Genomic DNA, 23,793 nt, shown 5'->3' on the forward strand with positions numbered 1-23,793 from the left:
GGAACCTTATTTGTTGGTAAGCAATTTGCATTTTTATGAGAATTTTTTAAAAAAAAGTGAATATCAATCTATTCAATCAATTATAAAACAACTCTAATGTTTTGTGATATAACATCAATATAACATCAGTTATTGTTATGAAATAAATGTGATTTACATTGTTGACAATGTAATGTTGAAATAATGATGAAATAATGTAATGAGTTACTAAAAGTGAAAATGGGGTGAAAACCCATATAAAAATACTGAAAATCTATTTGTACTACAACAAGACAAGTTATAGTTTGCAAAAGTGACCATAGTGGCACTGAAAGCACCCAAGTCAGGGTATAGAAGAGTGCGGGGGAAATGTAAATGCTGCATTTTATGGCACTAAGATTACTCAAATGCAAAAGAAATGACATTGTTATATGCAACAGTGTGTGTGTATTGTAGAGAAGGCTTTGTTCTCAAATCAAATGCATTACAAAAATGAGATTAGATATCAAGTACTTTCACTGCTATATTCATTTCATCACTGTGTTTTTCATGTTTGCAGTTTACAAATAACAATGAAATCCCATATTATTATAGGATAAGGGATGTTTTAGAGTGGTTTACTGTTGTCTCAGGTTCTTGGGGGGAGTCAGGACTGTGGAGAGGAACAACCTTCAGGCCATTGGAGGATCAGCTCCCCGTCACTGCAGGTTATCAGTGTTTATGTGCACATACCGGAAAAGGAAACCAGGCCAAGTTGATATTATCATACTCCAACTACATAAACATTAGAATTGTTGCATATCAAGTGTCTTAAAACCAAAAGCTCCTAATTAAATGTCCTGTTTTATTTTTAACAGTCTTCCCAATGCCACTGCTGACTCCGCCCGGCACCAACTTTACAGAAAACAATGTCAGAAGAAGAAGAAGAAGCTCCTCCTCCCCTGACACTGAAGAATCTGTTTTGTCTCCGAATATTATGACTGACTCTCATCTTTCTGCTCTCAGAGATCTGGTGTCAAGCGAGAAAATCACAGGTAATGCTCTTTTGCCATACACCCTCACTCAACTCAAAACAGCATGATGAAATCAAAAAAATGTGAACGGAAGCCGAGTTGACCAGGTACCTTTTGCAAACATGTTTTGTTGCTTGTTTCACTTCATTCTGGTCTCAGATGGGCACAGAGCAAAATCATCAGCACCTTTATCAGCAATCTACATCCTTTAGTTGATTTAAAATCTTCAGTCACTGAGTGTCTGGGTCATATCAGCAACTACCCAACTAAGCTGATGCTGTCACTGTTCTCAAGCTGCTGTTTGTAAGATTATGATCTGATATTACTTTCATATCATTGCAGCAACACACAGAATCAAAAAGTAGTGTTATGGTCCACTCTGTAGGTCAAAACACTGTATTATAGTGCACTGCTGCATAACCCTTGATGGTAGGGACAGACAAGTGCACCCTGACAAGATTTTCAACCACAAGATGGCAGTGGTGGCATCAATTCGTATGAGAAAATTACTTTCTTTGCAGTTCGCTTAGGCCTCCATGTGTCTCTTACTGGTCCGAGTGAACTTCTTGACCCTCGGCGCCTCCTTTCCCTGAGCAAAGAGGTCAGTAGGTCATCAGTCAACACACCTTAACAACTTTAAAGGCAAAGACATCTGTATTGTGTACTTCATATTGTTCAAAGTGTAAAAAGGGCAATAGAGATCATACAGTATATACCAAATTCAGTACTGTGATTTCAGCTTGAGCTGCCAGAGCTTACCCTTGTGGTATCTGCTGAGGAAATAATGTGGTGCATGTAGCTGGGGGAGATTATAGATATAATCAACTACAAGATAAAAGCTATTGTTGGAAGGTTACCTTAGTCTATCAGGTGACCTGCAATGGCATACTGAAGCAAACGCATGGAGATTCTGTTTGTAGAAATTCCAAATAACAAACACACCCCTCAACTAATCAGTGTTCAGCCGGTCTAAAGGTCAAAGGCTGAAAACCTCTGTATTGGCTTTATGGTTTAAAATGTATTCATCTGTAAACAATGAGGTTAGCCCACACAGAGTCAGCAAATGAAGTTTTTTAGTTTGTATTTCAGCCCATGAACTCAGTGGCATTTCAGACTGACAGCACCTTTTAATTAAATAACATGCATAGGTGGATTAAAGGATTAGAGTCTCGAGAATTCAAAAGACTGCTTATGTAGTGGAGGTTTTAAGGGCTTTATTTGATCTCACAAAGAAGTCAAGTATCACTGAAGCTATTTTCACAATTATGTAGAAAAAGCGGTGTCAACGCTGACGCTTTTGAATGTCTTTATCTTTGCCTTTTCTTTTCTTTGAGAAGCCAGGAATCTACAACATCGGAGGGAAACTCTTTTCAATGAGAGTAGTGGGAATGAAGAGAGTGACCTCTGCACCCTGACTTCACCACCCACAGTACACCCCTGGGTCTCTTGGATTATTCATGAGAAAATCATAAGAAAATAACTATGCTCTTTTTATCTTATATTGTCTTATTTAGAGCATGAATGGCATTCATTTAAGAAAACTGTTTTGTGTGTAATTATCCATTAAAGATTACCTTCACATCTTCTAACGATCCTCTGATGTGTACGTTTGCTGACGGTTTGCCCCGCCCACTATACTGACCAGCCAATAGAAACAGACGCTGAGCCCTTATCTCCACCCTCCCCACTGGTGTCCCCGATGACCGGGAGGAAGTTTTTCTGCATTTCGCCGGTCATGGAGGTGGAGGTGAAGGGCTTGACGGCTTATTGTGAATAAAACGCATCCGCGCAGCCGTGATTGCACAAGGATGGCAGAGCCGGCCTCCCTGGAGGACACGCTTCCCGAGGATGAGAGGGAGTTTCAGCGGGTTATAGCTTTGATCGGAGGTAAAGAGAGGATTTATTTAGTATGTGACGCCTTTCAAAGTAAAGAAGCGGACGGGGACGACGCTGGAATATTGCAGGAGTTCATCCGTGAAATGTTTTCTGGAAGCCTGGTGAAAAACAGCGCACAGCCCCGCTCCTCTCCGCCATGCAGTCACGGCGATACCGCAAGTTCAAACCACATGTACTGCAATACGGGCAAAGGGACTGCTAAAAGCAATGAAATACCTCTAACAGCGAGGCCCGGAGATTTGGATTTGAGAGCCTGTCCGTTGGGAAAGAACGGGGAGGAGGAGAAGCGGCCAGTGCGCAATGGCATCGTTCAGAGAAAAGCAACGAGGAGGGCAAACATCTACAGCCTGAAAAGAACCATAGACTCTCCTGTCATCATATTCATCATCAGACAGACGTTTCTCAGCAAGAAATCCAACGAGGCGTGCTTAAAAGAGATCTTGAGGGACGTCAAGGCACGCACGAAACGTGCCAGAATCGCCCGACCAGCTTTGATTGGATTAATACGCACCAAACAGGAGAGCGCCGAGACGCATCAGTGTGCGCAACTCCTGGAGTGTCTGATCCGCTCAGTGTTCCACAGACATTCACCAGAGACAATGTGGGTCGGCTGTTTCGTCCCGAAGACAGAAGATAAGATGCTCACCATCAAGAAAAACGCCTGCAAAGTTATACTCTCATCTCAAACAGCAGGTGTAACGACATACATTGTCCATGTTTTAATGTACACGTGTCAATCCAAACATTATTTTCCTCCAGGAGATAGTTTGCTGTTTTTGGGCCCATGAAGGAAGCTCTGTTCAAGGTGTAGTCAGTGTCTGTTTGCCCAAACCCATGCAGTTTTTTTGCCAAAGCACAAGGCAGGTCATTGTCAACATGAAGTTTGAACCCTGTCGTGTTAAACCAGAGCACCAAGCAGCTTTGATGATGCATAACATTTTAGAAACACACTAAAAAAATCACAGGCCCTACTGTATAGATATCACACAAACCTACAACTCATCTAACCTACGTAATTATTACTAACAGGAAAATAGTGGATGAATTAGAAAGTGGAATAAGTTCACAGTTTCAAGTAACTAACGGAACATGACGGGTGTTATTGTGATCTAATATATAGATACAACCTTTGCTTTTGATAAGATCATTGTAAACTCAGAAGTGTGGACGGGCAAACACGGTAGTAAATTGTGTTAGTGCACTCTACTATATAGGTCAATCCATGACATTCACAAGACCACACATTTTTCTTCCCAGGCATGTCTGCAAAGGCACTGGAACAAAAGGAGCATTCATGAAACAATTAGGCACTTAGATAAGCTGCCAGATTGTTAAACGCTTATTATCGCCTTTCAGTTAATACCAGGGATAGAGGGAACCCGCTTTTCTGGCCATTCCAATGTTTGTTCTGGCCACAGAGAAGAGGAGCCAGAGGCCAGGCCAACAACTCTTCAACCAGCAGGCAAAGAGGTACCAGCATGGCCCCAAAGTTCAGTCTGACTGAGCTATACAGGCATTTCTATCACCGTAGGACATTTTCTTTCAACTCTTCTTTTCCTTTCTTCTCTTCTTTCATTCCATATGCCATTTTAGTCCCGTTCAGGCTTCTCGGGGGACTGGACTCAATCAGATATCATGCAGTGGTGATCAACAGCCACATAGAAAACAAAATCTGTCGACTGAAGACGTCAGTTTAGCCTCAAAATACCAGAATGCAGCAGGGCCACAAAATATAGTTATAGTATATAAAATATAGTATAATTATTTTTTTTCAGAAATGTAAGAAATCTTTTGCCCTTACTATTACTATCACATCTTCATGTCGTAATGAAGTTGCAAAGTGAGAGAAATCCAAAACGTTATCTCAGGAAATTCAAGCAACCACTGACTGAAACAGAAGCAGATAAGGCAGGTTGAAAGAAAATGGATAAAACAAAAAATTCCACTTTCCAAAAAGTACAGAAAAAATTCCAAAAAGTACACTTGCACCACAATAACTTCAACATCAGTTTGATTCTACACAACAGTATTATAGCATGATCTTGTGAATATTTTAAGCCATGACAAATACTTTGTTTCCACATTTTTCACATACACAGTATATGGGGAGCAGAGAAACGCTTAAATCCCACTGCAGCTAAACTGCATCCTCATATTAATTTCATTAAACTCAACTGTACAATAGATAACACTGTCTTCATTGTGGTTGTTGTTTTTTCAGGTGACACTGGAAGCATAGAGGAAGGCATCCCTCTGAGAGGCAACTCCTTGTCTGCTGGACCTCCTGCGGAAGGAGAACCAGCTGGAGGAGACAGCTGATGTCGTGACCTGTGGCTGGACGCACATCATTGTGTACAATCCTGTTCTCACTGTGAAGAGGAAAGCCTTAGTACCGCGCACTAGTACATGTTCACTGTTTCTTCATGGTGCTCAATATTCCCACTGCTGAGCCTATATGATTCTTGTCCTGAAACAGTATGGTGCTAAATGGTCAAATCTATTGCCGTCTTGCTGACTTACATATTGCGAATGATGGTACAATGGTTAGTCACAAAGAGATTTACTGTCTGTGTTTGGGGCTCACTCAAGTAACCGTTGATCATAGTAATATGGACTATATCATATAATTAAACACCAGCTTTTCTTCTTTTTTCAAACAGGCCTAGATAGAGATTTAGCTCTTATTTTAGTACATGTTGAAACTGCAGTATAGCTACGCTAGAGAGTTTATAGCAAAAGTACTCATTTCACATGATGCACAGTCAAATACACAGCTGGAATACCACCTGGGCCCAGGCTTATTGTGGGTCATCTGGTTTTTACTAATTTGATAAGCAGTATATCTGAGAATATACATCACAAAAGCACAACATCAACTAACATAATACTGGCCTTAAGTAGAGTCCTGCTTCATTAATAGGGGCCCGGTTTCTTAATCCAGCCACAGCCAGTGTGAAACTTTTCTCTTTTTTTCACTTCTATGTATTAGAATTGTGTGCCTTAGATGATCGCTACTTACAAAAGTATTGTCTGTAATAGAAGTGGATGAAAACTACTTTTGACTTTGTATGTATTTATGTAGGCTACTGGTCTGTACATTCATATATGTAAATAAATACAGTGAAGAGTGTGTGAGTGTACAGCTTTCTTGAAAAGAACATCACTGGTTTTTTTTTTCAATAGGTTATAAACAGGATATTTGATTTGGTGAGCATGAGTTCCTTCATCAACTTTGTGCTGTCATATATTTACTTATATTACTGACATGACAGCCACGTTGAACCTCATATGCAACCTCAACTGTACATAGACATAAAGGCAAAATAACTGATTCACGATAGGCCACCTTTAGAAAAGCCAGTCCATAAATCGGGTACGATTAATTACTATATTTCCATAATTTCCTTTTAAATTCAATAAAACGTATGGGATAATATTATGAATCCTGACATTACAACGAATTGGTCCGACCTATGAAGAAACAATGGTAATATTATATTTGCGTGTACATTTTAGTCAGGCTTAAAGAACAGCAGCCAAGTCGGAGGTCCTTTAGAAGTGCACTTGCGGCATTGGACAAAAAGAAGTTAGCAGCGGCTACGTTTGGTTCATCTGTCGTGCGATTTCTGATACTAAAAACCTTTTATTTTCCTTTATCCCCCTCAAAATCGCACGGAACTCCACCGTCGAGCCAGGATTGTGGGGCTTCGGAGGGAACAAAGAGCCAATCATGATAACATCTGCCGGTAAGTCGTAGCAATCGTTTTTATTTTGCTAACGAGCATCTTTAGCTATCTGCCATTGATTTAGCTGAGTCACACGGCTAATGTAGCAGTTGTCAGTTAGCCGTTGACCGGTTATAGCTAATAAGTCCACCACAAAATGTGTCAGGATGGAGGGACGCTTTGTAATGTGTTATTGGTGTAACTCGGAGATGGTTTTCTTCACTGCACGACCGCTAAAATATCGGAAGTCGTTATAAGGTAATGTAACGTTAATGCTAACAGTCCTGTAAGTTACCATTGTAGGTCCTCTCATCACTGTACATAATTTTCGTCATTCAGATTTGATTAGAAATTCAGGGATATCTTGGAAATGGTTCCTAAATGCGATATGTTTGTGAATATTATGTTATGTTATTATATAATGTTATGTTCCATATATTCTTTTGTTCCTGAACAACTTACGTCCTACTGTCACTGTAGTTGTGCAAAACAGGTTGAGATTTGACCAGTGAGCCTCTACTTTGTGTTAAATAACGGCTTCATGTTAATATAGTCAGTGTCCCCGTGTTTGAATCGTCCCACTTTAATTTTTCTTTTTAATCGGCATGTTTTTAATCATATTTAAACTATAGCTAATACTTCCTTAATGAAATGCGCTTGACAATGAGGAAATAATTACAGACATATCCTGTATTTGCATGCACAAGAGTACTATATTTCATAATTGAACTTCATCCATTAAACAGCCATTCAATCAATTTAATTTTTCTTTCTTTTTTTTTTTTTTTTTTTTACAGCTGGGATTATTTCACTCCTTGACGAGGAGGAGCCACAGCTCAAGGTAAGAAGCTCATGGTTAAGAGTGTTGGAGCAGGAGCCCAAAGATGGCAAACTGACTTTACTGTCAAACACTGTTCAGAAGAATGTAGATTACATTTTTTTTGTTTGTTTTTTTTTACCTGTGAAAATGCAGAAGGTTTAAGATAGGAGCCCCTCTTGAAATGTTTCATGAGGAGCCAGTGGCAAAGGCTTTGGCATGTATACGATACACCAAGCAGCTTATTTTCATACAACTTTAATTTCTACTACTGCTTCAGCTGTGACTCTCAGGCACAATTGTTAATGGCCTGTGTGTCAGACTGAAGAGTGGGATCATTTGCATTCATTATTTCGACTTCCAATGCATGATGACTGGTAAAAAACAGAGGCTATTGACCTCTGTGTACCCCACGATGTAAGCTTCAGGTTTTATAATCATGGTTGTGGTCAGCTTTGTTAAGTGCTACCCGCCTACACTCCTACTGTATAAGACTTATACGTGATATTATACTGTAATTGATAATGCAGAAGTTGAAGGTCAGTGCTGAATTACACCTTGAACAGGGCTTCCGTCATGGGCCCAAACTATGGAAGATATTGATGAAATCAAGCGTGACCTTATGTAATGACAAAACTGCAGTGTGACAAAAGTTAACACAGAAATTGTATGTAAGTTATGTACCTGCAACCTCTTTGTTTCACTTGCAGGAGTTTGCTCTTCACAAGCTAGACTCCATTGTGAATGACTTCTGGGCTGAGATTTCAGGATCAGTAGATAAAATGTAAGTACTACTGATGAGCTTGGATACCATCACTGACCGATTCATTTCAACTCGAACTATACGAGCTACACATTGAATTCAGATTAAATGGAGCAAGATAGAGGGTGTGCAATGTGCCTCATGATCACAGGTAGAGTCCTGAATGTTCTTCCAGTGTGTATGATTGAGTAGAGGGTTTGTTAAATACAGGGTCCGCAACTTACTTTAGAAGCACTGTTTGCACAGTTTAAAATATTCATAACAGCATGATGCAAGTGCACCCATTGCACATGACCGTAGTCTTCCACAAGGTTAAAGTTAGTAGGCTAGTCACACAACAATGGCAGAGAAAGTGCGGCCAAAATTTAATTATGGCTCAGCGACAGACTGTCGTGAGTTACCATCATGAAGCACACACACCTACTGAGTCAAAGAATGAAAGAGAGCCACTGCTGACGTCTGCGACAGACGTTGTCATTCACTGAGCTCACAGCCTCTGAACTGAGTGAGCAGTTGCTATGAGCTGAAGGTAATGTTACATTTGTGAGGGCTGTTTTGCTTGTGTTTATATGATTGATTAACAGAGTTGTTTAGTTGTTTAACTGAAAAACTGTCTGTAAGTCAGCGTTTGTGTACTAAATGAACGAAGGACACGGTGACCGTGGCCGGTCATCGTGGACTGGTCCTCCAGCAGTAACGTTTGGAGGGAAGCCTGAAGGGATGGGGATAGGATATGTTCGGTTGGATACTTTGCAACATTGGAGAAACTAGCAAGAGTAGCTAGATTGTTGACTCTGCCTTTAAGCAGATCTTAATTTCACAGTTTGCTGCTTTCTGGCAGATGCTGCTCTGTGGGACAGAGAAAGAATTTAGATTTGATAATTTACAGTTATAAGTGATGCAAAAAGATCTCTTGCTAGTCTGATTTTTCAGTCTCATGTAATGTTTTGTTGTCTCATCACAGCGAGGTCCTGTATGAGGATGAGACCTTTCGGAGCAGAGCATTTGCTGCCCTGGTGGCTTCGAAGGTTTTCTACCACCTTGGAGCCTTTGAGGAATCTCTGAATTACGCCCTCGGTGCTGGAGAGCTCTTCAATGTCACAGATGACTCTGAATATGTGGAGACCATCATTGGTGAGTGACTTTAAGAGGGAAAAAAAGAAAACCCAAAAACATGACCTCATTTACCTGCTTTAGTGATCGTGTTACACTTTGGTGTTTGAACACTGCTGTGACCCTGATACTCTTGCCAGAGTCGACTGAATAACAGAAACAACAAATGTCTTACCTCTAGCTTAAAAAGCTGCTAGGCCTCTGTGTTGGAGCTAATTAATGACTATGGATTATGACATTGATACTAATTGATGTCACTGAATTCAGAAATGAAATGAAGCCCCTCCTTTTATCCCTTTTAGCCAAATGCATTGACCACTACACCAAGCTGCGGGTGGAGAATGCCGAGCTGCCAGAGGACGAGGAGAAGAAAAGCATTGACCCCCGCCTTGAGGGCATTGTCAACAAGATGTTCCTGCGATGCCTAGATGACCACAAGTACAAGCAGGCCATTGGCATCGCCTTGGAGACCAGGCGACTTGACATGTTTGAGAAGACCATCTTAGAATCGGTCAGCTGTTATTGCCTTTCACGTCTGACTTGAGATCACTTTGGAATATCTACTGCTAGTTTTAATACTCATCCAAAATCAAATGCCCAAATCTAATATACTTTGCACTAAAAGTGTTCAATTTATTATTAGTACATAACTTTCACAGGCATAAAGTAATTCTCATCAGTCTCCAAATTTTGATTGTTGTTGTTGAGTGTACAGAATTATTTCTTCCTCGTCATTAAATATGTTAAATTGTTATTGTTTTTTCTTTCTCCTGGTGCAGACTGATGTGAGTGGCCTCCTTGCCTACAGCCTGAAAGTGTGCATGTCCCTGATGCAGAACAAGAAGTTTCGCAATGAGGTGCTGCGGGTGCTGGTCAAGCTCTACATGAACTTGGAGAAGCCTGATTTCATCAATGTCTGTCAGGTAATAAGATTTTTTTCTTATTTATTTTTTTTTTTTTACTTTAAATTCTCTCATAAAGCTTGATTTGCAAGGATGCTTTTCTAGTTTTTTGGAAATTGTAATCATCAATATTTTGATGTTTTGTCCCCATTCAGCCTTAATTAGTTATCTGATGTCTTAAACATGTATTTTACACTTTGTACTTTTGAACTTCCTTCCTTCTTTGATTGCTTGCAGAGCTTTAATGTAGATTTGTATATTTATTCTGTTGATGAGGTTAGGTTAAAGGTTAAACAGAAACACCTGGCAGTAGAACACAAGAAATTCAACAGCACCACAAACTATATCCTTCAAAATGGAAGGAAAAAGTTTTTACGACACCTGAAAATTACTTTCACAGATTGTCTCAGAAACTAAAATTCTTCTCCCTCCTCCTCTTTCTCCTCATCACTTTAGTGCCTGATATTCCTGGATGACCCGCAGGCTGTGAGCGACATCCTGGAGAAGCTAGTCAAGGAGGACAACCTGCTGATGGCCTATCAGATCTGCTTTGACCTGTATGAGAGCGCTAGCCAGCAGTTCCTCTCCTCCGTCATCCAGAACTTGCGTACCGTTGGGACACCCATCCCTGCAGTCCCTGGCTCTACAAATACAGGCACTGTGCCCACGCCAGACAAAGACAGGTGGGCAGGAGAAGAGAATAAGGAGTTACTATTACTGAGGCTGAAGCACTGTTTTTTGGTGTATGTTCACAAAGGCTTGGGAACTTCTTACTGATAACTGTTCCAATTTTAAAATAATCATTTCTGGACTTTTTATGAGGCTATGAGTTAACGAGACATAACCAGAAAGTCTAAACTTTCTTAGCATAGCAGGAAAAAAAGATCTGTCTAACTCTTCAGACACCACACATTTTACATGCTATTTGGTGGGTTCAGTATACAAGAGCTTTACAAGCTTTGTTCAGTGTCATGCATCTGTGAAGTAGAGTTGCGTATAAATAACCAAACTAAAGCAGGTACAGCTAGTAAATAAACTCCAGTTCACATATACATGGTGAAAGCTCAGGCTATTAACTGAAACTGTACAAAGGCTTATTTGAGGCATTGAGTTATTTACTTTTAATGAAATTATTCAGCATCTAACTTGTGTATTTTTTTTTGTGTGTGTGTGTTACAGTGATGCAATGGAGACGGATGAAAAGGCTGGCAGCTCCCCAGCTGGAAAGCTAGCAGAAATTGTAAGCTCTTTGGATTATTTTGTACTGAAGCACTTTTCTGATGCCAGGTTCCCAACTGCTTTTCTGTGTCGTTGATTTGGTTGACGGATCATCTGGCTTCTCTGTGTTTTTGTAGAAAGATGAGCCTAAAGACCAGAACGCCAAGATGATCAAAATCCTTAGTGGGGAAATGGCCATTGAGCTGCACTTGCAGTTTCTTATCCGAAATAACAACACAGATCTAATGATCCTCAAAAACACAAAGGTAATGGAGACCAGGAACAAGAGGAATGGATTAGAGAACATAAATGAATGAACTGTTGTTTACATAGTCATGAGAACTGCAAAGTCACTGAATTTGATGTTACCCCTCCTCCTGAGCTTTTATATTTTTCTTCTGTCCGTCACTCTAGGATGCAGTCCGAAATTCGGTGTGCCACACAGCCACAGTAATAGCCAACTCTTTCATGCACACAGGGACCACAAGTGACCAGTTTCTCAGGTAATTGTGCCATCATATACCTCTCTATACTGTACATTTATGTTCATAGTGTAAATATTTATTTGTTATCATTACAATATATATTTATTTACTATCGCTTATTTTACGGTTGCTTATTTTATTTCTATTACTGCTTATCTTGCCCCTGCCTCTGTTGCTGCTGTAGTAATATGTGAATTTCCCCCTATGGGGGATCAATAAAGTCAATCTAATCTAATCAGAATGGAGATTTACATTTCATAGAGAGGTGGAGAAACATGCGCACTCCAGGTAACATGAAGACCAAAGTTTTTGTTTGATTTTGTAGAGAAAACTTGGAATGGCTTGCAAGAGCTACCAACTGGGCAAAGTTTACAGCCACAGCAAGTCTGGGTGTCATCCACAAAGTAAGTTTGTGTCACTATGATTATAATATAATGCTAATCCAAAAAAACAACAAATTTAATTCCAGATAATTTTGAACATGACGTGTTGTGTCTTTCAGGGTCACGAGAAAGAGGCTCTTCAGTTAATGGCCACCTACTTGCCCAAAGACACCTCCCCTGGCTCAGCCTACCAGGAGGGAGGCGGCTTGTATGCTCTGGGACTCATTCATGCCAACCATGGTGGAGACATCATTGACTACCTGCTCAGTCAGCTCAAGAATGCTAGCAATGATGTGAGTAAATCATTGTCAAATATGTACTGAATCTGACTCATGAAATGACTTTTTAAAGATGGGAATCATCTGTTTTGGATAAAGCAATAAAACAAGACAAGCTATGCAAACAAATTAAAGTGCTTTAGAATTAGCTAGATGTTTGTAGCTGAGGCCATCAGCTAGTTTAAGTGACTGTGTGACCTGATTGATTTTCATTCCCATTTTTTTTTTCTTCTTTCTCACAGATTGTCCGTCATGGTGGGGCCCTTGGCCTTGGTTTGGCTGCACTGGGCACAGCCAGACAGGATGTTTACGACCTCCTCAAGTCCAACCTGTACCAGGACGATGCTGTTACTGGTGTGTAGGCCTTGTACAAAGGTTTTCTGAATTGAAGAGCAGCTAATCGGTTTTTGGTCCTGGCTACACTGCTTACCACAAAATAACCTTTAAACAACAACCACAAAAAGTCAAATATCATTATGATTTTTACTTTCTTCTTGTCCTGATATAATCTAATAAATAAATTTGGGTTGGGCAAAAATACATATTCTTAACAAATGAAGAATGAAATGCTAGGCTGAACAAATACAGAAGGCCAACGATTTCGACTTCTATCATGTAACCTCTCAGGTGAAGCTGCTGGCCTAGCCCTGGGGCTGGTCATGCTGGGTTCCAAGTCGGCCCAGGCCATCGAGGACATGGTGGGCTACGCTCAGGAGACGCAGCACGAGAAGATCTTGCGTGGTCTGGCAGTGGGAATTGCCCTGGTCATGTATGGACGCATGGAGGAGGCCGATGCCCTCATTGAAAGCCTCTGCAGGGACAAGGTAAAGCTGACAACTGAAAGCAGGTCATGTACGTCATGAGATCAGAGCTGTTTTATTTTCCAGCAACAACGAATAGCTGATGTATATTGTAACATATGGAATGACATAAACTTGATTAATAACTACATGGACTAGATGGAGGTTGGGAGGTTAAAAGAATCTCAGTGTATCTTAAAAGGTCATTGCTCCCCATAAACCTTGCAGATATAATGTGCTGCTCCATTGTTTGATGTATTGAGGCCTGTATGTACTCATACAACCCTGCGGTCCTCCTCTGTACTTGGTACCAGGAACCTTTCTACTGTATAGAAGCTAGTCATGGAAATGACTCAAACTGTGTTGATCATAGTTTTGCATCCAGACACAAAGTCTCAAAGCTCTTTCCTTCACTATCTGTGATTAGGATCCTATCCTGCGGCGCTCTGGTATGTACACGGTGGGCATGGCTTACTGTGGCTCTGGGAACAACAAGGCTATCCGACGTCTGCTACATGTCGCTGTGAGTGTTTCCTGTTTAGCCCTCTTCAACACATTATTTCACTGAAGGGAAGACAGGTTTATCATGCTGGCAGTGAAACAGATGCCAGCAGCCAGGGCCGCTCAACTGTGGCTGGAAAATAATAATTCAGATAGTTTATTAATGATTACAAGTGTTTAAGAAATGTTTGTCCATGATTAAATCATAAGACTCATGTTAAGGTTTAACTTAATATATCAATGTTTTCCAAAATGTGCCTTAAGCTGCACTAATGCTAGAACCGCCAGCATTCACTGTGGGGCTAATGTTGCACTTGATTTGAACAAGGAAAAAGAGGAGGATTACATGTAAAAAGACTTGTCAGTATGCCATTCATTGGCTAACAAAACGTACTTCAAAGGTGTGAACAACTTGTTGTCCTGTAGGTGGCACCTTTATACAAGCTGAAGATATTAGATGGTGTGATAATGGGGCATATTCCTGACACCGTGAGCCATAAAGGAGCTATCATTATGGTTAATTACAGGATTTGATTGGTCTTAGAATCACCTTTGGTTGTTTGACTTTGCTTTTCTTAATTAAGGTGAGTGATGTGAATGATGATGTCAGAAGGGCTGCTGTCGAGTCCATTGGCTTCATCCTGTTCAGGTAAGGACCAGACTGAATTACTTTGACTACTATCATTACTGTGAACACTTTGTTTAGTTTTCTTACATGCACCAGAGGCCTCTTTCTTTGGAGCGTCAGGCTCTTGGTCAAAATCCAGTTATCTGCCCCGGCACAACACACAATCTGTTGAGACAAACTTGAACACTGATGAATGTGTGACTCATTTTGTTGACTTGAAAAGACGGTTTTGTATAAAACATTTACTGAGCATTTATTTCTGAAACTCCATTATACAATATTCACTGTAATGTCCTGGGTTGCTCAATTTGTTTATCACAAATATGACACTGAAATATTTTTACTTTCCTGTTTTCCATACAAAATATATTTCCAGAACTAATTTGTCCATATTTGATAAGGAGCAGTAAAAGCGTTTGACAGCATCAGCGTGTTTAAAACAAATGGTGATAATGAATGCACCAGTGCACAATGAAGACACACAACATGGCTTTTTGGTTAACTGTTACACTCTGCTTGTCTGACTTAAAATTAGGGTGAAGGAAAAAATGAATGCTTAATTTTTGAAGTTTTGTACTGCAGATTGGATTTGATAGAATTAAGATGCACTGTTGTCTAGGATTTAAAATGACTTCCTCAGCTTCATGGAAGGTATTCCTCTGTCAAAGGAAGCTGGACGCACTTGTCATTGTCACTCAAACATTTTCTTCCCTGACTATTTATAGGGGTTCAACTCTTATGCTGACTTGAATTTACCAATCGGAGACCAGAGCAGTGTTAAACAGACCGCCTAGCCAGTGCACAAATATCCGGGTGTGCATTTTTAAGCCCAAAAAAGGCTATGTGATATTCTGTGTGATCAATTGGCCGCTAGATAAACTTGTGTAAATCTTCTCTGTGTTTAGAAAGACTTCTGAACCAGAACAATTCAGTTGGCTGCCTCTTCTCCAACTTCCCACCCTAATGGCCCAAGGATATTTCCCTCTGCTCCCCCAACACGCACACTTGCACTCAAGGGCAGATTTAAGTTCAAATTTCTTTAGTCTCTGCTAGTTTTACAGAATAAGCAGTTGTTAGCAGTTTGTTAGCATTGAGACAGGAGCAGTCTTGGCGATAATAAAACGGTCACTTTTTAAACTTGAATACCAAGCACATGGATCCTTTTTACAAATCTCACATTTCTTGCCACATTCATCAAACACAGTATATATTGTGGTAACTAGGTTTAATTTAAGCCTACAAACTGGGAGTGTAAGCATAAAAGAACTGTTTAGAAACATTAATGAGTTCACTCTCCCACAGTGTCATTATTTGCAGGTACTTCTGGTATTTGGTCTTTGCTGATCTTAAGAGGCTGTTTAAGTTTCACTGTTCATTGGGGTGTTCTGTTTTGCTTTGGTCAGTGCTGGTTCAGGAAAATGGCATTTTTACTTACTGATATAAATGAAAGCAGCATAAGAGTGTAGACATTGGCAGTAAAATAACATGGAGGCTGAAAACTGGTGCAGTTTTCTTTCAGTTCAGCAACACAGAAATATTTTATTAAACACATTTAGGTTTCCATTTATTCTGGATTTTGTTCCGACTTGTATACAGTCTTTTGCTTGGAAAACTTTAAACATATCAAAACATCAGGCTGCAATACACATGCAATAGTGCTTTCCAAAGATCCAGCAAAAACACTAAGTATCATTTCAAGAGTGCAATGCATTATTTGTGTCTGTTGCAGAAGAGATTTGAAAGGTTGAGTTGTGGTTGGCTTAACAAAATATATAAGCACGTGGTCTGAGATGGCTTACAGCAAATAGCCTAAGTTGAAAGGATCCGCACAGGAACATGTTTGAAACAGAGTTCATAGAGTTTCCAGGTTATCATGATGTCCTTATTTCTCACATTTTTCTCTGGTGACCTGAAGTCACCTTTTGACCTTTCATAGAGGATATGATCCTGTGTTTTTCCTTTTTTTTTTTTTTTTAATTTATTTATTTTTTTTAACGTTGACCTGTTACAGGTCATCTCAAGGTAAGAGTCTTTTAACGTTTGAAAACTCAAACTCTCTACTGGTACACAATGAACTGTCTTGCTGTCTTTGGGAATTCACATTGTCATTATGGCCTGTCATTAAGGCCCTTTGAGTAATATTTTGACCATACATATATGTATTCACATATATAATGGAGGAATTTGACTTATGGATGAAAAGTAGTGTTTCTGAAATGATAATTAAAAATATCGTGTTTTGCTTTCATTAAAAAAAGAAACTTAACTGAAGTAAACAAACATCAGCAGCATCAGACAGCAAAAGGCTAGATTTCGTTGTTGTGGAGTGTGTAGTAAATACTGGCAGTAAATGATTTGTCAATTAAAATTGAGAACAGCAGATTCCATTGATTGATTTTTTTTGTGTTTGTTGTGAGGTTAGACCTTTTTAAAGACTTAAAGCTGACACCATAAATCTGATCCACTTCAAGTGCTCCCTTTTTAATTGGATTCATTTGTCTGGTGTCTTTCATACACAGCTAACATGTTCCCCCTGTTTACCACCTTCATTTTCAGTCAAAAGTATTGTATCCAACACAACACCACTGGATGACTGTACAGTTGCTTGCCGGCACCTCCTTGGACTTTGGTAGCTGACTGCTCCAATGCCATTCCTCATTCCCCGCTTCATAAACAGTTTGGAGTTTTCTGCCATGGAAGATCTGAATGAAATCCGTGTTAGGGTCCAATCTGCATTTGAGGCCATTGGGTGCCTTCCTGCCCCATGACTAGCACAGTTTTTGTAATCACAAGTGATGTAACGTGTGAACGCTTGCCTGAAAGTTTTGTTGAATAGGGTGTAGACCAGGGGGTTGATGCCTGATGACACATAACCCACCCAAACAAAGATCTCCATCAGGCGGGCAATTACATGAACATCACAGCTGGTGCATAGCACAGATGTAATATTTGTAATGAAAAACGGGCACCACATGACTACGAACAGGAGGAAGACTATGCCCAGCACCTTTGAGGCACGCTGCTCATTGCTTAGAGTCTGCATTGACTTCTTTCCCATGGTTGACATTCTCCGAAAGGACAATTCATTTCCTGTGGGAGAGTTCGATGTGCCCACATCTGGGTTTTCTTGCATCTTGGGAAGTGTACAGTCCAGCATGTTCAGTTGCTCAGCTTGAGGAGGAGTCACAGACTGATGTCTTTGAAAAACTGTGGAGACTGTTGGGTAGCTAAAGCGCTGAGTCACCTTTGACCTGAGCAAATAAACCTTTTTGCGTAACACCTGGACAGTAAGTAAGTAGATGACCATCATGATGGTTAGAGGGATGAAGAATGCAACCAAGGAGCCAAACATGATAAACTCCCGGAAGGTGTCAGTTTTCAGCAGGCATGTGTGGTTACTGTTAAAGGTGATGTTGTTGGGAAGATGGTAGTTCTTTAGCCCCTTGATTGGAATCGGGATTGCGATACCTTGAAAAAGATAAGAATAGTTAGTATTGGCAATTTTAATATTGATGACTTCCTGACAGTTGAATTAACTTGCTTGTAATATTTTTCTTACCAACTAAGGTATTATAAAGGGATAGTGGCAGAAATAACAAGGGAAGTTCTCACAGCATTTCACTTTTTGTTTTTAAGGCCAAGTAAACTAGTCACCCATGGCCTGCAATGATCCCTCTTAAACTGAGGACCAGTGCTCTGTTCATTCCATCTGATCTTCTGGTTTTGGATGTGAAATGAAGCTCAAATGAAACAGAACCCATCAGCCAAATGGCTGTGCTTTTAGTGGTCAGAATACTGGGCACTGAGCACTGACTAGTAATGCTTCAGTGATTTTTGGCCAAATTTTTAATCCTCTAGTGTTAAAGATAATGGCCAGAAGCTACATTTTAGAGTTTCTTGCTTTAAAGCTAAAATAATTAGCTGATCTTGAACAATGAACCTCAACGCTCATATAAGACCGTTGTTGGTTTGAGAGTCATCTTTCTGCATGTATCCTCCAGTGGTGACAACACTGGTTCGTCCATAAAGGCAGCAAGCAGCTACACCAACCCCACTATGACTACTTTATATTTCTAAAGCTTTTCACCTAGTGACCCATTTCATAATCTGTGCAAACTTGTGACCTTCTAATCTTTACCATTGGTACTATACTGCTTGTGCAGCTATTTGCAGCAGGATATCTGAATTGATATGCTTACAAATGGATATGAGCCACACCAGTCCAATCTTCACCATCGCTTTGGCTCTGGATTTGTACTGGCTATGTTGGATTGGCTTCTTGATGGCAATGTAGCGATCCAGTGAAATGGCGCATAGATGCATGATGGATGCGGTAGAAAACAGCACATCGAGGAACAGCCAAATCGGGCAGAGGGGCTCTGGAAGAGGCCAGTCGGAGTCTACAGGGAAGATGAAAAGGAAATTAAATTTAAACACTTGTCTTGTAGTTGTGTGTGTTATCATTTTGCACATTACTTATCTATAATAGTGTCTCTTTGGTAATTGGTAACTTCCTATAATTTACTCGTGTTATAACTTATCTTCATACCAAAAAGAATTTGGTCTTGTTCACTACCAGTTTGGGAGATGTACCACAATGGCAAAGGATTAGAAATAGCACTCATGCAAAAGATTGGTGGTTGTTTATCTCTCTGAGGAATGACTTTACTGGAAAAAGGAGGGTTCACTGACTGTTTATGGAGCTGAAAGCTCTTTATGTAGATGTGCGGGAGACCATGCTCAACAGTAGTGTTTATTTTCAGGTCCAGGCATAAAATTGGCAAGTTATCGTTCTGGCTTTTGTCCCGTCACCCATTAACATTGCATAAAACTGTCGTTGGAAATATTCCTTTGCATAACTTTCTGTTGTTATGCCACCCTCCTCTTCTTTATTGTCACACTTGAGGGAATTTTTGAGTCATAGTTTTGATGAGGTTTCATCTGGAAGGCTTATTCATTGACAAATACCTCACTTGTTTTCAAAGTAGACGCTCTGTACCTGTTTTGTGAAGTGTTAAGTCCCATGCCAGATTCAATAAACAGCGTTCCTCGCAAGGTCCAAGTAGCTGTTGAAGTGGAACATATTTTTATTTTGTTTAATTGAATTAAGAAACTTTGCTGAGCCCTCTGCAATTGCCCATGTGTCTACTTCACCTACACATTTCACGCCCTTTGCATTCTTTGTTGTTGCTTTTAGAAAATGCCCGTGTTAAACCAAATACCATTGTAACATGTATAAATAGCAGTTTCTAGCTATACATGTCTATGGACTGTGCCTTATTTAAGAATTCCTCTGAATGCATTGTTTTTGTTACAATCATTGGTTTTTCTTCACTGAGGTTTAGGCAGATAAAAGTCAAAATTATATTATAAATTGATAATTAGGCCATTCATTTCAAAATGCCAGCAAAGAAAAGAAAGACCAAATAGACCAAATAAAAGTAGACCAAGTATTTGCTGTTTATGTTGAAAACATTCTCAATGCTGAGATTCTTATTCTTTTTGTAGTATTTTTTTTCTTATACATTTTCTTTTTTGGGCCCTGTGTTTAATCAACAAAAACTCATTACCTTATAAGCTTAGAGCACATGGTACAGAACAAAACACAAAAAAGAACTGAAAAGGGTTGGTGAAAATGTTTAGTATAGCCAGAAAAGAGATGAAAACTTTTAGTCAGTTGTTGAGAGATGATGCCTTGCAGGTGCACCACTTTAGGAAGCAACACCAAAAAATCTGTCCCCTCAAAAATTCTGATGGGTTTTTTTTGTCACGCACTGTTATATTTTACAACAGTGTCTGTTCACATTTTAAACAAGCAGGTCTCTTACATTTTTCAAGGTGTTCTCTGCATGCTTTGAATTCATCTGTCCAGCAGATGTGGAAAATGACTGTTGGTCTTTACAGGTGTTACTGTAATCCAGCAGTCACATTCTTGTCTTGCTTTATCAGGTTTAGAATGAGCCTTGAACTTTGTATACCCTCTCAGGAATATTGAATGCTCGGCGACCTTGTAATAGGTGCTGCAGCTATGGATTATTTCTGCCAATAAATCAATTAATTAATCAAATAAGAAATGCCATAGCTTTGTTTTATGAGCAATAGTTTTTCCTCAAAGAAAATAAGACAGTAACCCTACAATGACCAACTAAATGGTTTTCCTTTTTAGAAAAATCAGCATTTTTGTCACTCAAATTGCATACAATAATATTATGTCAAAAGTAAACCCATTTAGTGCATTATAGTTCCATATTACTTTCCAGGATTTAAAGAAAACACTTTCTGAAATGCAAAAACAAATGAATTAAAGAATTAATTTTAAATTACTTGGATAAACTTGCTGTTAAAAAGGTGTGTGTATATATCCAACCTAAAACTATGGTGTTGATGATTAAATAGTAAATGTTAAATACTAATACACAATAACAACACAAAAACAAAATATATAATACATAAAAATAATTCAACTGATTAGATGGGGCACTTTTTACTTAGATGCTGAAGCTTTCCCGCTGTGCCGCTATGGAAGGCTAGTTTGGTTTTACAGTAGACATGTTGTACAGGGTTTTTGTTGTGTATCAGCTTGAAGTGATCACAAACTTTGAACACTTTCTGACATTTTCTCTGGCCTGTCTCTTCTCTTCAGCCTTTGCTATTTTCTCGCTATTCCTCCATTTTGCAGTCTGTTCCATCAAATCACATCTTCCTCACACCACGAATCCACAGTGTAAGCGCTCTGTACAACAGTAATAATCATTGGTGCGAATCACAGTGCACTGTATGTAGTTGTATGGATTAAACAAAGTATGATGGCTTTTAGTAATCAAGTTACCAGAGTTTCAGCCCTGCCTTGCAGTTAGCTTGATCTTTTTATTTAAACCCATATCTCTGCCAGCCTTGTGGTAGTTTTTGTTGAATTGAGCATGAGGGACTGTTTGCCGCAGCACCATAGAATGGCGTTCTGTTGTTATTGACTGGTATTTTGGTTTTCTTGTAAATACATATATTGGAATTTTTTTTTGTTAATATTATTACCAATGTGTTTTCATCAGTACACTTTGCCTGCAAATTTGAGAAATGCCACTAACTCCACTGCCCGCTTAGTGTCAATTCAGGGCACCCACAGAGCCCTACACACTTAACCCCTACATTAGCTCACCCTAGTCTCTTGTTTTACCTGTAAGACCCACATTTTAATGCTTTTTGTTGTGAAAAGATGAAATTTGATTAAGTTATAAACTCTTAGCACATCACGTAGCATCTCTACTGCCTAGCTGCTCACAGCACTGTCAGCCAAACACTCATTGCACCAGCATTTGTTTCAAAAGTAGTTATGCTGACTTCATTAACATTCAGCACCAGTGCTGAGAGCGTCAAACAGCAGTAGACAGACACGAGTAGCGTTGCCCTGCCTCTCACTACCCTCCATTTCCATTACCCACCGTCTCACTATTGAATTAATCTGGAATTATAGCATGGCAATAGCTCTGTATTTGTAGTTGGGGAAAAACCTTAGAGAATAGGAAATCACTCGCAAACGCAGCTGTATCTCCACAGCTCTGAAACTAGACTTAAAACAAAACTGTTTCACAAGCATTTATTCTTATAGGTAATGATCCCCTAGACCAGTAGTTCAGTCCAAGCTGTGCAACTTCTAAATAATTAAAAGATGAGAAGAAAGATGAAAAGGGGGGACCTTTTGGTTATACTCTCACCCCTACAGAGTCACAGTCAGTCTTACACTCACTATAAAACTTTTTCTTAGTGATAGTTTACTTGGTCTTACCCAAGCTAGTCAGTCCATAAGTGTTTAAAAACAATTCTACCCTATTGAGGTAAAAGGGTAATGTCATTCATCATTTGAGGCAAAATTTCATCAGAATGGTGTCATGGAATTGATGTGGACACTGATCAAGGACATGTCTCCTGCTAGAGTCAAGTATTTATTGCTTCTGCTTTGCACAGGCTTGTTTCAAAGATAAGACTATCAGGTTTTCGAGTGCCTAACTTACTGTAGAGAACAGTGACGAGGGCAATGGGCATCACTAGGAGTCCCACCAACAAATCAGCCACAGCAAGCGACATCAGGAAGTAGTTTGTAGCGTTTTGCAGTTTTCTTTCAAGTGACACAGCAAGAATGACCAGGATGTTTCCTCCAATAGTGGGGATGATGACCATGATGATAAGCAGGGCAGCCCATTTCAGCTGAACCCCAGGCGCTTCTCCTGACTGTGAGCTATTGACCTCAAGTGGAGCCACGACTGCTTGAGACATGGTGCTGCAGGGGTTACAGCAGGCCTTAGCGCGGGTCGGGGCTCTGATCTTTCTGGTGTTGGACACTCGGTCAGCATGGTCACTGGGTCCCACAGGCAAGGACACAGGGTAGGACAGGTCAGTGCACTGGATGCTCCATCCCTTGTGCAGTGTACAAACCAAAAGGAATAGCTGACAATCAGTTTAGGATCCACTGCTTGGAGGAGACAAAAAAAACCCAGGTCCAACACTAGGAACTCCAATGCTGGCAATAATCCCAACACGATTAGTACTTCCACAGTGGGATGTTAACAGGGGTCCTCACTTTCCCAGGCAGCTGGTACTCTTGTCATCCACTGCGTTAACTTAAAAGAACAAACAGATCTGTTAAAGGAACAGCGGTACCTTGTTACCCATTTGCTTTAATTTGTCTGAATGATGGCATAATAATGAGACATTTATTGTAACAAATGAAGAGGGTCTTTCCTGTCTGGTGGCATTATCGTTTCTACATTATGGCAAAGAAATTTACCCAGTTGGAAAACATAAGGGAAAAATTACATACATTTTTCTTTTTTTTTTTTTTTTCCATACATGCTTCAGCTAAAAAGCACAATCACTGTTTTCCCATCAAAACTAGTACATTAATGTGTGAAGTTTTGATTTAGACATTAACATTTTTAATGTGAATCTCATTCTTTAGTCTGCACATGTTGTATTAAGTCTACAAAAATGGACAGCACTGTTGTAGAATGGATTACACAAAATCAAGCTTGATCAATATTAAAAAAAAAAAAAGGTATCGGTAAACGGTATCAACTATCATTATCAAAATTTTGGTAAACTTTCTTACCTGCTCTTGAAGGTAACGTCTGTTGTACATTTACATTCCTTGCTGACGTTTCAACTCCTGTCGGATTTTTCCAAACGACCAGGTCTTAATTTTCACAAGAACCAAAGCAATATTTTGTGCTGGGAGAACCGTGCAGGTCGACACCCAGTACATTCCAATCTTTGCTCACCTTACTTTAATGTCTTTCCA

The 23,793-nt window shown here is 39.7% G+C and overlaps 3 protein-coding genes across 3 annotated transcripts in view; 2 read left to right on the top strand and 1 right to left on the bottom strand.

The window, feature by feature from the left end:
- Positions 1-2,735: 2,735 nt before the first annotated feature.
- Positions 2,736-5,934, top strand: LOC139202999 (uncharacterized). Its single transcript, XM_070832626.1, has 3 exons — positions 2,736-3,581; positions 4,245-4,358; positions 5,110-5,934. Exons 1-3 carry the CDS (start codon positions 2,801-2,803, stop codon positions 5,205-5,207), a joined length of 993 nt encoding a protein of 330 aa, XP_070688727.1. The 5' UTR covers positions 2,736-2,800; the 3' UTR covers positions 5,208-5,934.
- Positions 5,935-6,471: 537 nt separating this feature from the next.
- psmd1 (proteasome 26S subunit, non-ATPase 1) overlaps positions 6,472-23,793 on the top strand; it is a 38,577-nt gene continuing 21,255 nt past the window's right edge. The window contains exons 1-16 of the mRNA XM_070832352.1: positions 6,472-6,634; positions 7,411-7,454; positions 8,141-8,214; positions 9,158-9,327; positions 9,609-9,817; positions 10,086-10,229; positions 10,665-10,891; positions 11,388-11,448; positions 11,564-11,692; positions 11,841-11,929; positions 12,237-12,315; positions 12,414-12,587; positions 12,815-12,926; positions 13,200-13,396; positions 13,800-13,895; positions 14,458-14,522. Coding sequence (XP_070688453.1) covers positions 6,619-6,634; positions 7,411-7,454; positions 8,141-8,214; positions 9,158-9,327; positions 9,609-9,817; positions 10,086-10,229; positions 10,665-10,891; positions 11,388-11,448; positions 11,564-11,692; positions 11,841-11,929; positions 12,237-12,315; positions 12,414-12,587; positions 12,815-12,926; positions 13,200-13,396; positions 13,800-13,895; positions 14,458-14,522 — 1,886 coding nt within the window. The 5' untranslated portion in view covers positions 6,472-6,618. The remainder of the gene's footprint in view (positions 6,635-7,410; positions 7,455-8,140; positions 8,215-9,157; positions 9,328-9,608; positions 9,818-10,085; positions 10,230-10,664; positions 10,892-11,387; positions 11,449-11,563; positions 11,693-11,840; positions 11,930-12,236; positions 12,316-12,413; positions 12,588-12,814; positions 12,927-13,199; positions 13,397-13,799; positions 13,896-14,457; positions 14,523-23,793) is intronic.
- On the bottom strand, positions 16,931-22,903 carry htr2b (5-hydroxytryptamine (serotonin) receptor 2B, G protein-coupled). The gene is made up of 3 exons (XM_070832515.1): positions 22,511-22,903; positions 18,701-18,901; positions 16,931-17,969 (listed from the first exon to the last, which is right to left on the bottom strand). Exons 1-3 carry the CDS (start codon positions 22,770-22,772, stop codon positions 17,011-17,013), a joined length of 1,422 nt encoding a protein of 473 aa, XP_070688616.1. The 5' UTR covers positions 22,773-22,903; the 3' UTR covers positions 16,931-17,010.

This window comes from Pempheris klunzingeri, chromosome 6, assembly GCF_042242105.1.
Source record: "Pempheris klunzingeri isolate RE-2024b chromosome 6, fPemKlu1.hap1, whole genome shotgun sequence".
Taxonomy (NCBI): domain Eukaryota; kingdom Metazoa; phylum Chordata; class Actinopteri; order Acropomatiformes; family Pempheridae; genus Pempheris; species Pempheris klunzingeri.